Source organism: Knufia obscura (genome assembly GCF_036327395.1).
Source record: "Knufia obscura strain CCFEE 5817 isolate CBS 148926 chromosome Unknown scaffold_9, whole genome shotgun sequence".
NCBI classification, from domain to species: Eukaryota; Fungi; Ascomycota; class Eurotiomycetes; order Chaetothyriales; family Trichomeriaceae; genus Knufia; species Knufia obscura.
The window spans coordinates 1,311,641-1,323,218 of NW_027042695.1; the positions used below are offsets into that span (position 1 = coordinate 1,311,641).

Sequence of the window (11,578 nt, forward strand, 5' to 3'; positions counted from 1 at the left end):
ACAAACCAAACAGCAAGACCTTTGCATTCCTCACGATACCGGACTACGCCAGCGCCCTCCGTCTTCTCAAAAACGTTCAACAGAATCAATGTCTCTCATCGCTGTCCACTCCTGGAAGACAAGTAGCATTCCGGCAGAGCAACAAGCCACCCAATACGAAACTCCTTCGAACCTTACAGAAAGAACAGAACGACCTCAAGTCTCGCAAAGCCGCTCAAAGATTGGGAAGGTCAAGCCAAAGTATCCTGAAGATCCAGAAAACAAAGAGGATGGCCTTCTGTTTGGAAAGATTGAGTGCGGACGTTGGGAGACCGATGGTGAAGCAAAAGAGTTCAGACCGTATCTCATGCTCAACACGAACGGGGTCATGGTACAAGGACCACGGGAGCTGACGATCAAGACCGACCGCCCGAAGACCGAGCTCGTTATGACAATTGACAGCATTCGGTCGCTAGCAATGTCGCCAGGTGTCGATGACAAATTCATGGTTGTCATAGCATTGGCTCTTGCTCCTAGGATCTATGAACGACGAGATCTGGGCGAAGAAGAGGCAGCGTTGCTCGACCTGCTCAGGGCCAAAAGAGTCACATGTTTCAGAGACACGAATGTCCCAGGCTGCGACCAGAAGACGACTGGAAGCTGTCTAGTCTACCGACTGACAGCGAGAAGATACTACACGCACATCAGATACTTCAAAGAACACTTGCAAGATCTGACTTCTTACAGGATCAACATAGTCCAGCGGCGTTCACCGAAGTTGCTTCAGTCCAAAGACTTTGCCTCTGGCATCGCATACCTTCAGTCCACCCTGAAGCTGTGGGAGTGGTCATTCTCCTTGAGGTACCAAGTTGAAAAACTTTGGGCCAATGCACTACTGTCACCAGACGAGATACAGGCATTGTTGCCCGATATGGCCATATTGCAGGCTCGTGTCGGATCCTCAGGCCTGATCTCGGTGCTGCGGCGGCTTGACCTGCAGCTACAAGTTGCAGATGTCTACGCAAGTGGTGTGAAGGAGGCCCGGCTGATTATGCAGCAACAGGAAGCCTTCCTACAACACGAAGATCAAATCACGTCACAACGTCAACTTCGGGACGAAGTATATGTGCATAGCGTTACGGTCACTCCTACCGGCGTTTATCTTTATGGTCCAGACGAGATTGCAGCAAATCGAGTACTGCGCGAACATCGAGCCCACCAAGAATGCTTTCTTCGAGTGTCGTTTACTGACGAGAACGAAGACCGACTCGAGTTCGATCGAGATATCTCCAACGAGAAGATTCTGCGAGGTCGTTTTCTTTCTGTCCTGCAGCAGGGACTGGACATTGCTGGTGAACATTTTGACTTTCTGGGTTTCTCCCACTCCTCACTGAGATCGCAGTCGTGCTGGTTCATGCGTCCATTCTCGCATGACGGCCGCTTGGTGGACGCCAGGTCACTTATCAAATCACTTGGCGACTTCAGCAGCATCCGCTGTCCTGCCAAATGTGCAGCCCGGATTGGTCAAGCGTTTTCAGAAACAACGAGTGCTATTCAAATCGACCCCTCCGTTGTTCGGGAGACGCCTGATATTCGAGCCGGCCAACACATTTTCACAGACGGCTGTGGGACGATCTCGAAGCAGACTTGGAAACTGCTGAGGGGCGACCATTCGGCGAAGGATCAACCCACGCTGTACCAGATACGATACAAAGGTAAATATTGGCTCCATGCTACTAGTTTACAGCTAACATTCAGCTCCAGGCGCCAAAGGAATGATATCCCTTGACACCAGGCTTGTGGGAAAGCAGCTGCGTTTGCGCGAATCCATGATCAAATTTACTGGCAGTCCATCGAACGAGATCGAGATCTGTGGCACCAATGCCCGTCCTTTGCCTTTCAAGCTCAATCGTCAATTGATCAAAATTCTGGAAGATCTCCATATTCCTGCCGCAGCATTCGAGCGCCTCCAGGAAGACGCTGTCCGCAAGCTTCGAAGTAGCGCTACCTCCACGTCCTCCGCCATCGATTTCATCCGCCTCAATCTCAACGACACTGCCACTGGTCTTCCTGCTTTGCTCAAGGCCGTTGCTCAGGTGGACATTGATGTGACCGAGGACAGCTTCCTTCGAGACATTCTCGGTGCTCTGCTGCAAATTCAACTTCGAGAAATCAAGTATCGCAGCCGCATACTCGTCCCTGATGCTCTTACTCTGTACGGGATTTGTGATGAGACTGGCTTGCTGAAAGAAGGCGAGATTTTTGTTACATTCAACGACCCCGAGTCACACAGACAATCTTGCGTGAACGGCAAGGTTGTGGTGACGAGATCCCCGGCGTTGCATCCCGGAGATGTTCAAGTTGCTACCGCAGTCAGTCCACCAGGTTCTTCGAGCTTGTGGGACCTTCGCAACTGTGTGGTGTTCAGTCAGAAAGGTCAGCGTGATCTCCCAAGTATGCTGAGTGGGGGAGATCTCGACGGCGATCTCTACAACATCATCTACGACGATAGTCTCATACCCAGGAGGACAGAACAGCCCGCATCATATTTGCCCGCCCAACCTGTGGACATTGGCCGAGCGGTGACAGTCGATGACATGACTGGTTTCTTCATTGACTTCATGCAAAACGATCAGCTCGGCAGAATCGCAACTCTTCATTTGGTCATGGCAGACGACGAGGAGGGCACCCGCTCTCAGGCTTGCCTAAGCTTGGCAGAGTTGCACTCGACCGCAGTCGACTTCTCGAAGACAGGAATACCGGCAAGTGAAGTTCATCCTGCAAATGGAAGGTGCTGACTATCGCAGGTGAATCCTCGCAATATTCCTAAGGCTCCACCTTTCAGACCCGACTTTATGGCACCGAGCGCAAGCACGAGAGTTGAGAAAGGTATCAAGCGTCCGACAGACTCAACGCTCGATAACGAACGACCTCAACGATACCGCTACTACGAGTCGGACCGAGTATTAGGCAAATTGTACCGCGCCATCGACGAAGACATCTTCTTCGAGGACCTCGAGGATGATACTTCTTCTCTCTTTAGCAAGGACGCCAGTGACAATGTCATGCGTGAGATATGGCGATGGGTTCGTGGTGCCATGCGTGGACGAGACGTCAAGCAATATCTGACTGTCGCACAAGAAGTCAGGGACTAGTAAGTGTTACGGGCAAGTCTTGGCCATTGCTGACTTGCACAGTTACGAGTCGAATCTGCTCGACATTATGACCCAATATGCCGTTGCCCGGACCGGTTATGTCACTGAAAAGGAAATCTTCATTCGCAGCATCATCGGCAGATCAGGAGCTGGCAGCAAGTTGCAGCGTGAGCAGTCCGACTACATGAAAGCACGATTCAATCGAGATCTTCGAGATATCAAGTCTTGGATGGAGAACCATGCGCTAGTCGAGGGTACGCCAGGTGGGTTCTTGCGCTTGGCTGCCGCTTGTCTCCGCCTTGCTGCAAAAGTGCCGTCGAATGTGTCTACTGGAAGGCTTGGGACGAGTTTGAAGAGTTTTGGATGGTTCGCTGCGGGGCTTTGTGTACCGGAGCTGGTGAAAGAACGATCAGACAGCGGATCGGTTTCGTCAAGGTTTACTGCTCCTCTGCCGTATCGGGCTTGAGTACAAAATTGAGAGGAACCGTTTCACGTCATTGTGGGTGCGATGGTTGCTGGCTGACTGCTGGTATTTCGATGAAAGGGCTTGTGCTCGGGTATAGGTCGATTGATTGTGCCTCGTCTAGACATGGCGGTGTTGTCGTGTGGTTTGCTGTCGAAACGCTTTCGGACAATAAATTTGAAATGATACACGAAACCTCACCCTCAGACAACTGATACATTGTGCCACTGGCTGCCCCTAGAGGCTGACGTTCGGGTTCTCCTTCGATCCACAGCGTCCGTTGATTTAGATATCATGCCAGCGTGATCGTCATTGTCTGCGTAGCAGCAAGGGCATCAAATCGGACGAAGCCGGGGACGCCAAGGACTCACCAGCCCGAGGTGGGCGGAGAACGAACTGTTGCCTGGATGCCTGAAAGCGACCTGCGCCAGAACTTGATCATCTCTGCTCATCTGTCAAGGTACGAATCAGCCGCGGCAGCATTCACATTCGAGGCTACACCGCAGAGACCTCTGACTGATACGCTACCACTGATCCGTATCTCGATGACCGTCCGCGTTCTCGACCCATTCGAAATTCCGGGCACCAATGAACGCAGGCACCCACCTGAGACCAGGAACGAGGCATACCGGCTATTGATGTTGCGGAATGGCTCAAGAGCAGGTGGGGGATGATACAACTGACGTGCATCTCGAGAGGTCAAATCTGTGTCAGTCCCACTTCTGTACCAGTGTCCCATTCGTGATGGAAAATGAATAGCGGTCACAGCAAGTCGGCGCATTCGCATGCTCGGACACAATCAGAGTGGAATATGCTTCGCTGAATTATTCCATTCAGCCGTCACATATTGGCACGGCTATGCCCAGCGCTGCCCAGTTGCGCAACCACGCAGCTGTTGCGCAACTCCCAATATCTGGGTTGCGCAACTGCAACTCGCTGCGCAACTGGCTGCGCAACTAGTCTTGGCATGCCATCAGTACCTATTCAGCCATTCTAGTATCCACCATCGATATCCAAAATAGGAACAGTAGCGACCCAGCTGCCTGATAAGTATATAGTCGATAGTTGCGCAACCAGTTGCGCAGCTAACATTTTCCAAAATCAATCGCAACTGCAACAGTTGCGACGCAACAGTTGCGCAACCCGGTTGCGCAGCTGGGCAGCGCTGGCTATGCCCTTCGCTACCGGCATGAAACCAGCATGAGACTGAAGAGCTCGAGGCAAATCTTGCCTACCTGCATCTCCACGTGGCCGAGATGATACGAGCTCTAGTTACGACTCGGCCACTTGCGCAATTCATCCTTGTCAGCGATCTGAGGCATACTATATCTTAGCAAGCTTCTCTTCACCGGATGCTGAGTCTCTTGCCATCATTCAATGTCAATCCTGCAGCGCCTACGTTAGTCCGTCTAGTGAACCCATCAGGACGGCTACCATTGCCAGACCCAAACTTGGCATCATTTGCTGTTATAGCAGCCTCTCTATCGCAGCCGTAGGCGCTTCGACGGACGCTTGAAGGTGGTGCGTGGTCTGCGCGGCTCCTCCTCTGAGACTGAACTTTGGTTGTCGCCTTCGTCAGCCGTCAGACTGTCCGAGCCTCCCTGACTCACTTGCTGTCGCAGAGCACCGGAATCGGCCGACTGTGTTAATGGCCAATTTTCTGGATCAGCAATCAACTCTACCAGGTCTAGACCGCGTTTCAAGACAAACTCTCGGGCAGCAGAACTGGAGAGCGTGCTGAGGTTCCAGAGCATAACCCTCAATGGATCATTACCAGGGAGGCTGCCAGAGCCCAAATCGATCGTGAGGTTCATCGACGTCATGGTGTAGCTCTGCGCAGTCTGCAAGGTTAGCTGCAATACTCCAACCAGCAGAATGGGACAACATACCAATCTGATACCCACTGGTCCAGCCCCGTGCTGATCGTGGCCCAAGCCACTCGTCTTGCTCGCTAGGTCGGTATCCTGGTGAAGCTCGCCAGAACTCTCAGAACCATACAGGTAAGAACCAGACTCCTGGATACTTGTCTCTTTGTCGGATTCAGATGCTGGAGCAGAGTCCATGGTCTCATCATCATCTGCACTCTCGCAATCGGACTCTTGAGATGTGCTTTCTGTTTCGTGGGAACTCTCACGGCTACCACTGCGGCCTTCGGCGACTTCGGCAGTGCTTGATTGAGCGGGGGCCATTGGTGTCTTGCGAAAGATAGCGAAGTGTGAGAGCAGTCCCTGAACAATGTCGTTGCTACGCACCAAGCTGATCCACTCCAGGATGCCCCTTATGTCGCTGCGCGCACCGCCACGGACCCAGAAGCCTTGAGCTCTTGCTTGCAGGATCTCGGCGTTCCACATCGATGTTGTGTTTGTTAGGCAGGTCTTGAGGGTCGATGCATTGAGGCAAGCCATCTTCTGCGCGACGTCTGGTAGCATGCGTGGGTCGCTCCTCTTCAACTCATCGAGCCTGGTGGCATCAACCACGAAGTCCTCCTTGTTGTTGAACCACGCGGTGATGATAGCTTCTAGCACTCGATCTACCTTTCGAATGTCCTCTGGTGGGCGCTTCTCTGAGTTCAGCGCTTGGATCAGCGATGGAACACCGCAGGCTTCCGGCTCAGGAACAGGTGGGTTCATGATGGAGGCTATGGGGATATTTGGAATTTTGCGTAAACCTGTAAGAGGCGGATGATTTGGAAGGAGTGGAGGGTTTCGACCTTCAAATGGCTTTCTTGGGCTGTGTGAGCAGTTCCGATGTCAAGGCTTCGTACTTCCAGGGTGGAGAGTGTTTTAAACCAGGTCTCGCCTAGGCGCCTTGCAGCACGAACATGGTGATCTTGCAGGAGGTAACAAGCTTGGCAGAAGTGACACCTCCCCTCGGGACGTGGAAGAGGGAGGAATCAGAACGCGAAAGGGGCCTCTACAGCTCCCTGTAGCTGAACCCATCCCAGCTATCAGCCTATTCCCAAATGCTGCGAACATTCTGCCTGAACCCATCTATCGATTCAGCACCTTCAGGAAAACCGCCGAAACCAATGCCTGAACTCGTTCATCATCTATTAGCTGGTCTCGGAAGACTACGAACACCATTGCCTCACCTCATCTACCAGCCATCAGCCATCCTACGAGATTGCAGAGACCCTTACAGTTCATGCCCGTCTTGCTGATCGTATATGCCAGGAACAAACTTCCACCATGGGTTCATCCGTCTTTATTGTTTTGAGGCCCCACTCATGTCGCAAGTATGACGGCTACAGATTACTGGAACCACAGGTGCGATAGCGTTGCATGTATATCATCGTCGATGCTAGGCGACTGCTAGGGGTCCCATCGGTGTACACGTTACAAGCCATGCGGGCAATGGCTTCATAACGGCTTTGTGAATGGGGGTCCCGTTATGTCGACAGCCATCCATCAGTCTGACCAGCGGAAGAGACGTCCGCTCCGGAGGTTTCTGCAAAAAAACCTGGTTGTTATTCAGAGTCAGCTTATGCACGCGATTGTAGACATTGGTTGTCCTGACTATGAGCTTGCCTTGACGGCATATTCGATCAGCTCAAGTACATGGACGGTGAAGGGGATATAACCAGTATTCTACTCGCTGAGCATCTTACACCGCCTCACATACCTGAGTTTGAGGGAAAGCAGCAGTACACTGTTCAGGAACATCCAAACCTCCATATCTTCCATATCTTCCAGATTCTCGATATTCACTAGCTCGACCAGGGCAGGCAGTCCCTCACAATGAACCCACAGATATCGAACCTCGCTCAGCTAGTGCTTAATGGACAGTCTTGGGCTACAACGATAGAACTCCACAAATCCGATATCATCGTCCGGGACAACATACTCAAGCACAAGATGTTCAGGCACCTCCCTGCAGACAGTGGGATGCGGCTTGCACTACAACAAGTCTATCCAGACATGCTTTATGAGGTCTCAGACATCTTAGCCCAGGTACCGGACGATGAACTTCTGCAAAAGTGCCTTCAGTCAGTAACCTCAACCTCCGAGCACTGTCTCCGTGATAAGCAACAGGAGGTGCGACGGCAGTACCCAACATTGCCAGACCCGATGGTCTACTGGCTCAGCCTGATCCGTGATGATGGAATGAGAGCAGGGGTAGCATATAGGCTGGGATATCCAGCTGCCAAGCAAGCTCTGAATCCCCGGAACGCTCTGGATACAACGGCACTGTTCCGAAGTTCTTCTAGGGACCCCATGAATGACAGTCTTGATGTAGCACAGCATGACGAAGAGCAGGACAATGACTCCAGGAACCCCAACGATGCTACAGGCGCAGAAGACGACGAAGATGAAGGAGCTCTGCCTGTCCAGATGTCTGAGGGACCTCGACCAAACAAGTGGGCACATGATGCGGTACCAGAGAAGGAGTACAATGGGTCCGCTTTCGAGGACGATAATGCTGTGCCATTCGTGACTAGCTTGGTACGTCGAGACATGTATCCTGCGGCTCCAAGCTGACACCCCTTGCAGGCTACCAGCCCTCAATCCTCTCGCGAGATGGGTTCTGAGGACGGACCCAGTACACCACCACTTCAGGGCGATTACGAAGAGACGTCTCCAACGAGCAACCCATCGTGTGGCCTCAACAGCATAGCTTTCTCTCCTATTCGCACGCTCAAGGTATGTGTCGATCGAGCACATCGGGTAATTCACTAAATTATTTAGCACAAACAGTCAAGGAAACCTCTTACTTATCCCACAGATTCAGACGATGGGGCTTCGATCGAGGGGTCGCTTGGAGAGGACCCCAGTGATAACAGCGACGATTCTTCCGAGCCTGATGATGAACCACGAAGGAACAACCCAGAGTCTATGGAAGAGCAAGTTGGCCCCTTCTCTTACTGATTCGGTCATCCTTGGAGCTTGCTACATCTTGGGTGCTGTGGTTTGCGGGATATGATGCTGGTACCAGACTTTGGCGTGATGATCAACGATGAGTGCTGACAGGTTTCGAAGGCGGATGGGATACACCCTGCGGAACAAAATGGAGTTCATGAATTGCTCGCACCTTGGAGTTGGGCTGCCGCAAACTTGCTTGCTGGTTGTATCAACGCATTGACATCAGCTTAGGTTGCTCATTGGGGTCGCAAGTTTTTGGACCTTTCATGACTAGCTGCAGCCATCTTGACTTGAAGGAGGTACAGAAGCCCGGCCGTCATCGAACACTTGATCCATCTTCTCAAGTGGACACAATTGTGTCTCTCCGCGTTTTCCACCCCGCTCTCAACTCCGTGACCGTGTCGTCTGATGAACCAGGTCCGCCATGGAGCATCCGATTCATCGTAACCAATAGGCGTCGCTTATCTTTTCACTGCCGGCCCTGCCAAGTCGGATCCGGAGCTGCCAGTCCCCGGATCTCAAGAATTGTGTCTCCGCGTCTATGAAGGTCTCTCAACCTGTTCCGAGTTCAGCAACATCATAATGGAGACAATGCTTAAAACCGATAAATACGACATTCAAGCAATGGAATTATGCTATGTCCGTACTTCCTGGCGGAGAGGGAAGCAACATATGATCTTTCATGCTGCCCGTGGGAGCTCTGTCCCTCCGCAAGCCAGACGAACGATACAACAGAATGGATATGTCTCAAGCCAAGGAGCAAAAGGCCATGAAGGGCAACAAAGACCTCTTGACTAAGAAGTTTGGGAAGCATGGGCCTGAAGTCCCTGGATTGGGCTTCGGCTGTATGGGTCTTTCCGGCGCGTTTGCGAAGCAAAAGCCAGATGACGAGCGATACGCTGTCCTCGATCACGCCTACCAGAGCGGTGTGTACTTATGGGACACTGCGGACGCGTACGCAGACAGCGAGGATCTGCTTGGCCGGTACGTCTTCCTAAGCTGATTCGATAACCGAGCTGACCAGGCGAAAGATGGTTCCAGCGCAATCCTGGCGCCCGCCAGAATGTCTTTCTTTGCACGAAGTTCGGCAACACCCGTGATCCGAAGACTGGGATGCCGGCGGTGCGGAATGATGTCGAATACATGCATCAGCAATTGACGAAGTCGCTTGCGCGCTTGCAGACAGATCAAATTGACCTTTATTATGCTCATCGTGTTGATAAGGCCCAACCAATCGAGATCACAGTCAGTGCCATGAAGGAGCTGCGTGATAGCGGCAAGGTAAAGTATCTCGGGTTGTCTGAGGTCTCAGCGGACACCCTTCGTCGGGCATGCAAAGTCGCATACATCGATGCTGTGCAGATGGAGATGTCTCCGTTCTGCATGGAGGTTGAGCAGAGGGGACTGATGTCAGCGTGTCGGCAGTTGGGCGTTGCAATCGTTGCATATGCGCCACTCGGCAAAGGGTTTTTGACAGGCAGCATCCGCTCTCTTTCGGATCTTGAAGAGGGCGATCGTCGGAGGATATTTCCTCGATTCTCTGAGGAGAATTTCCACAAGAATCTTGAGCTGGTCGATAAGCTGAATGCTATCGCTGATCGGAAGGGGTGTACGAACGGCCAACTCATTCTTGCCTGGCTGATGAAGAATCCGTTGGTTTTCCCGATTCCGGGAACAACACAGATTCGGAACCTTGATGAGAACATTGGAGCTTTCCAGGTTGAAATTACAGAGCAGGATGACCAAGAGATTCGCGACGCCATATCGTCGGTGGAGGTAGCTGGGGGCCGATACCCTGAGATGTTCGGCAATGACTTGTTTGCTGATACTGTGCCGTTGGAGGAGTATGACGGGAGTCAGAAGATTTGAGAAAATCAGAACGTTCGAAGTCAACGAGTCCCTAACCTAGAGGACCCGGCCAATTTCACTGTAATTTTCCCAGAAGTAGTTTAGCGTTGAGGTTACGCTAAGCCTAAAAGGAAAAACTACAGTGTAATTGGACAGTCAAATTGAATGGTACTTTTAGGGGCTTAATTTAGGGTTATAGCCAGTATTACGCTATATATACGTCTCAGTATCTAACCATTACTTAGTATTATATAGAGAAAAGAATAGGGACACAGTAACTGGTGCCTTAGGGTTAAGAGGTTAGGGTTATACCTTACGTCAGCCTAGGGTTATTCTGTGTCTCAATACTTTCCGCCCTCTATTAAAGTATTTAGATAACCCGTATATATGAGTAGTACAAAGAATCAATTAAAGTATAATATAACCCGGCTAACCCGAGTAGGGTTAGGGTTAGGGTTAGGGTTAGGGTTAGGGTTAGGGTTAGGGTTAGGGTTAGGGTTAGGGTTAAAGGTACTAGGTTAGGGTTAGGGCATTTATTGTACTCACACAACGGGTCAGGACCAGAAGCCCGCTGGGCCGATATCAGCGTTGATGATGAGGACGATTGGGCACCCGAGACTATTACATGGGCCGACGGAAGCACATTGGCTATCGATCCGGTTGTCGCGACTCCTTCCCAAAGAAAAAACATTACTCTGATGGATCGCAACGCACCAGTTACAGCCCACTCCCGGACAAAAGGTCCTCCAGCTCAAGATCACAGGCTTTATCATTGCACACAGTGCATCAAACCAGCACGGTTCAGCACGTTTTACGCCTGGACGAGGCATGAGCAGACTGCGCACTTCCCGGAAACGATCTGGACGTGTAGGGCATTCAAGGAGGCGTTCGACTCTCATGATCTTTGCCTCATCTGCACAAAACCTACAAACGACACTATCTGTACACACGGGTTCGACAAATGTTGGGCACGCCCAATCGACGATCGCGTCTTTACAAGACGTGAGTGCTTTACTCAGCATATGAAAGGTTACCACCATATCGATGGTCCTGCTGCTCTGAGTTTATCAAGAAATCGAGAGCATATGGAAAGTCTAGCGCCCGAAATTGTGCAAGCATATGACTTGACATGCTACTTCTGCAGAACACCATTCTCCGACATCAAAGAGAGGTGGTATCACATCGAGCGTCACTTCCAGCAAGGCTATACAATGGGGAGACGGCAATATACATTTCCCTAGTAGATATGATGAGTCAAGGCGCTACACAACATA

General features: G+C 51.5%; 5 protein-coding genes across 5 annotated transcripts; 4 read left to right on the forward strand and 1 right to left on the reverse strand.

Annotated features, from left to right (window-relative positions):
* Window positions 1-88: 88 nt before the first annotated feature.
* Window positions 89-3,134, forward strand: PMZ80_007818 (uncharacterized protein; the record flags this gene model as incomplete). Its single annotated transcript, XM_064876224.1, has 3 exons — window positions 89-1,694; window positions 1,744-2,750; window positions 2,787-3,134. 3 exons carry the CDS (start codon window positions 89-91, stop codon window positions 3,132-3,134), a joined length of 2,961 nt encoding a protein of 986 aa, XP_064728488.1.
* A 67-nt stretch (window positions 3,135-3,201) lies between these two features.
* On the forward strand, window positions 3,202-3,600 carry PMZ80_007819 (uncharacterized protein; the record flags this gene model as incomplete). Its single annotated transcript, XM_064876225.1, has 1 exon — window positions 3,202-3,600. The coding sequence occupies one exon, from the start codon at window positions 3,202-3,204 to the stop codon at window positions 3,598-3,600; it is 399 nt and encodes a 132-aa protein (XP_064728489.1).
* Window positions 3,601-5,078: 1,478 nt separating this feature from the next.
* PMZ80_007820 (uncharacterized protein) lies at window positions 5,079-6,227 on the reverse strand (the record flags this gene model as incomplete). Its single annotated transcript, XM_064876226.1, has 1 exon — window positions 5,079-6,227. One exon carries the CDS (start codon window positions 6,225-6,227, stop codon window positions 5,079-5,081), a length of 1,149 nt encoding a protein of 382 aa, XP_064728490.1.
* Window positions 6,228-7,334: 1,107 nt separating this feature from the next.
* Window positions 7,335-8,462, forward strand: PMZ80_007821 (uncharacterized protein; the record flags this gene model as incomplete). Its single annotated transcript, XM_064876227.1, has 3 exons — window positions 7,335-8,039; window positions 8,088-8,237; window positions 8,283-8,462. 3 exons carry the CDS (start codon window positions 7,335-7,337, stop codon window positions 8,460-8,462), a joined length of 1,035 nt encoding a protein of 344 aa, XP_064728491.1.
* Window positions 8,463-9,192: 730 nt separating this feature from the next.
* On the forward strand, window positions 9,193-10,325 carry PMZ80_007822 (uncharacterized protein; the record flags this gene model as incomplete). The annotated part of the gene is made up of 2 exons (XM_064876228.1): window positions 9,193-9,440; window positions 9,488-10,325. The coding sequence occupies 2 exons, from the start codon at window positions 9,193-9,195 to the stop codon at window positions 10,323-10,325; spliced, it is 1,086 nt and encodes a 361-aa protein (XP_064728492.1).
* Between the last annotated feature and the right edge of the window lie 1,253 nt (window positions 10,326-11,578).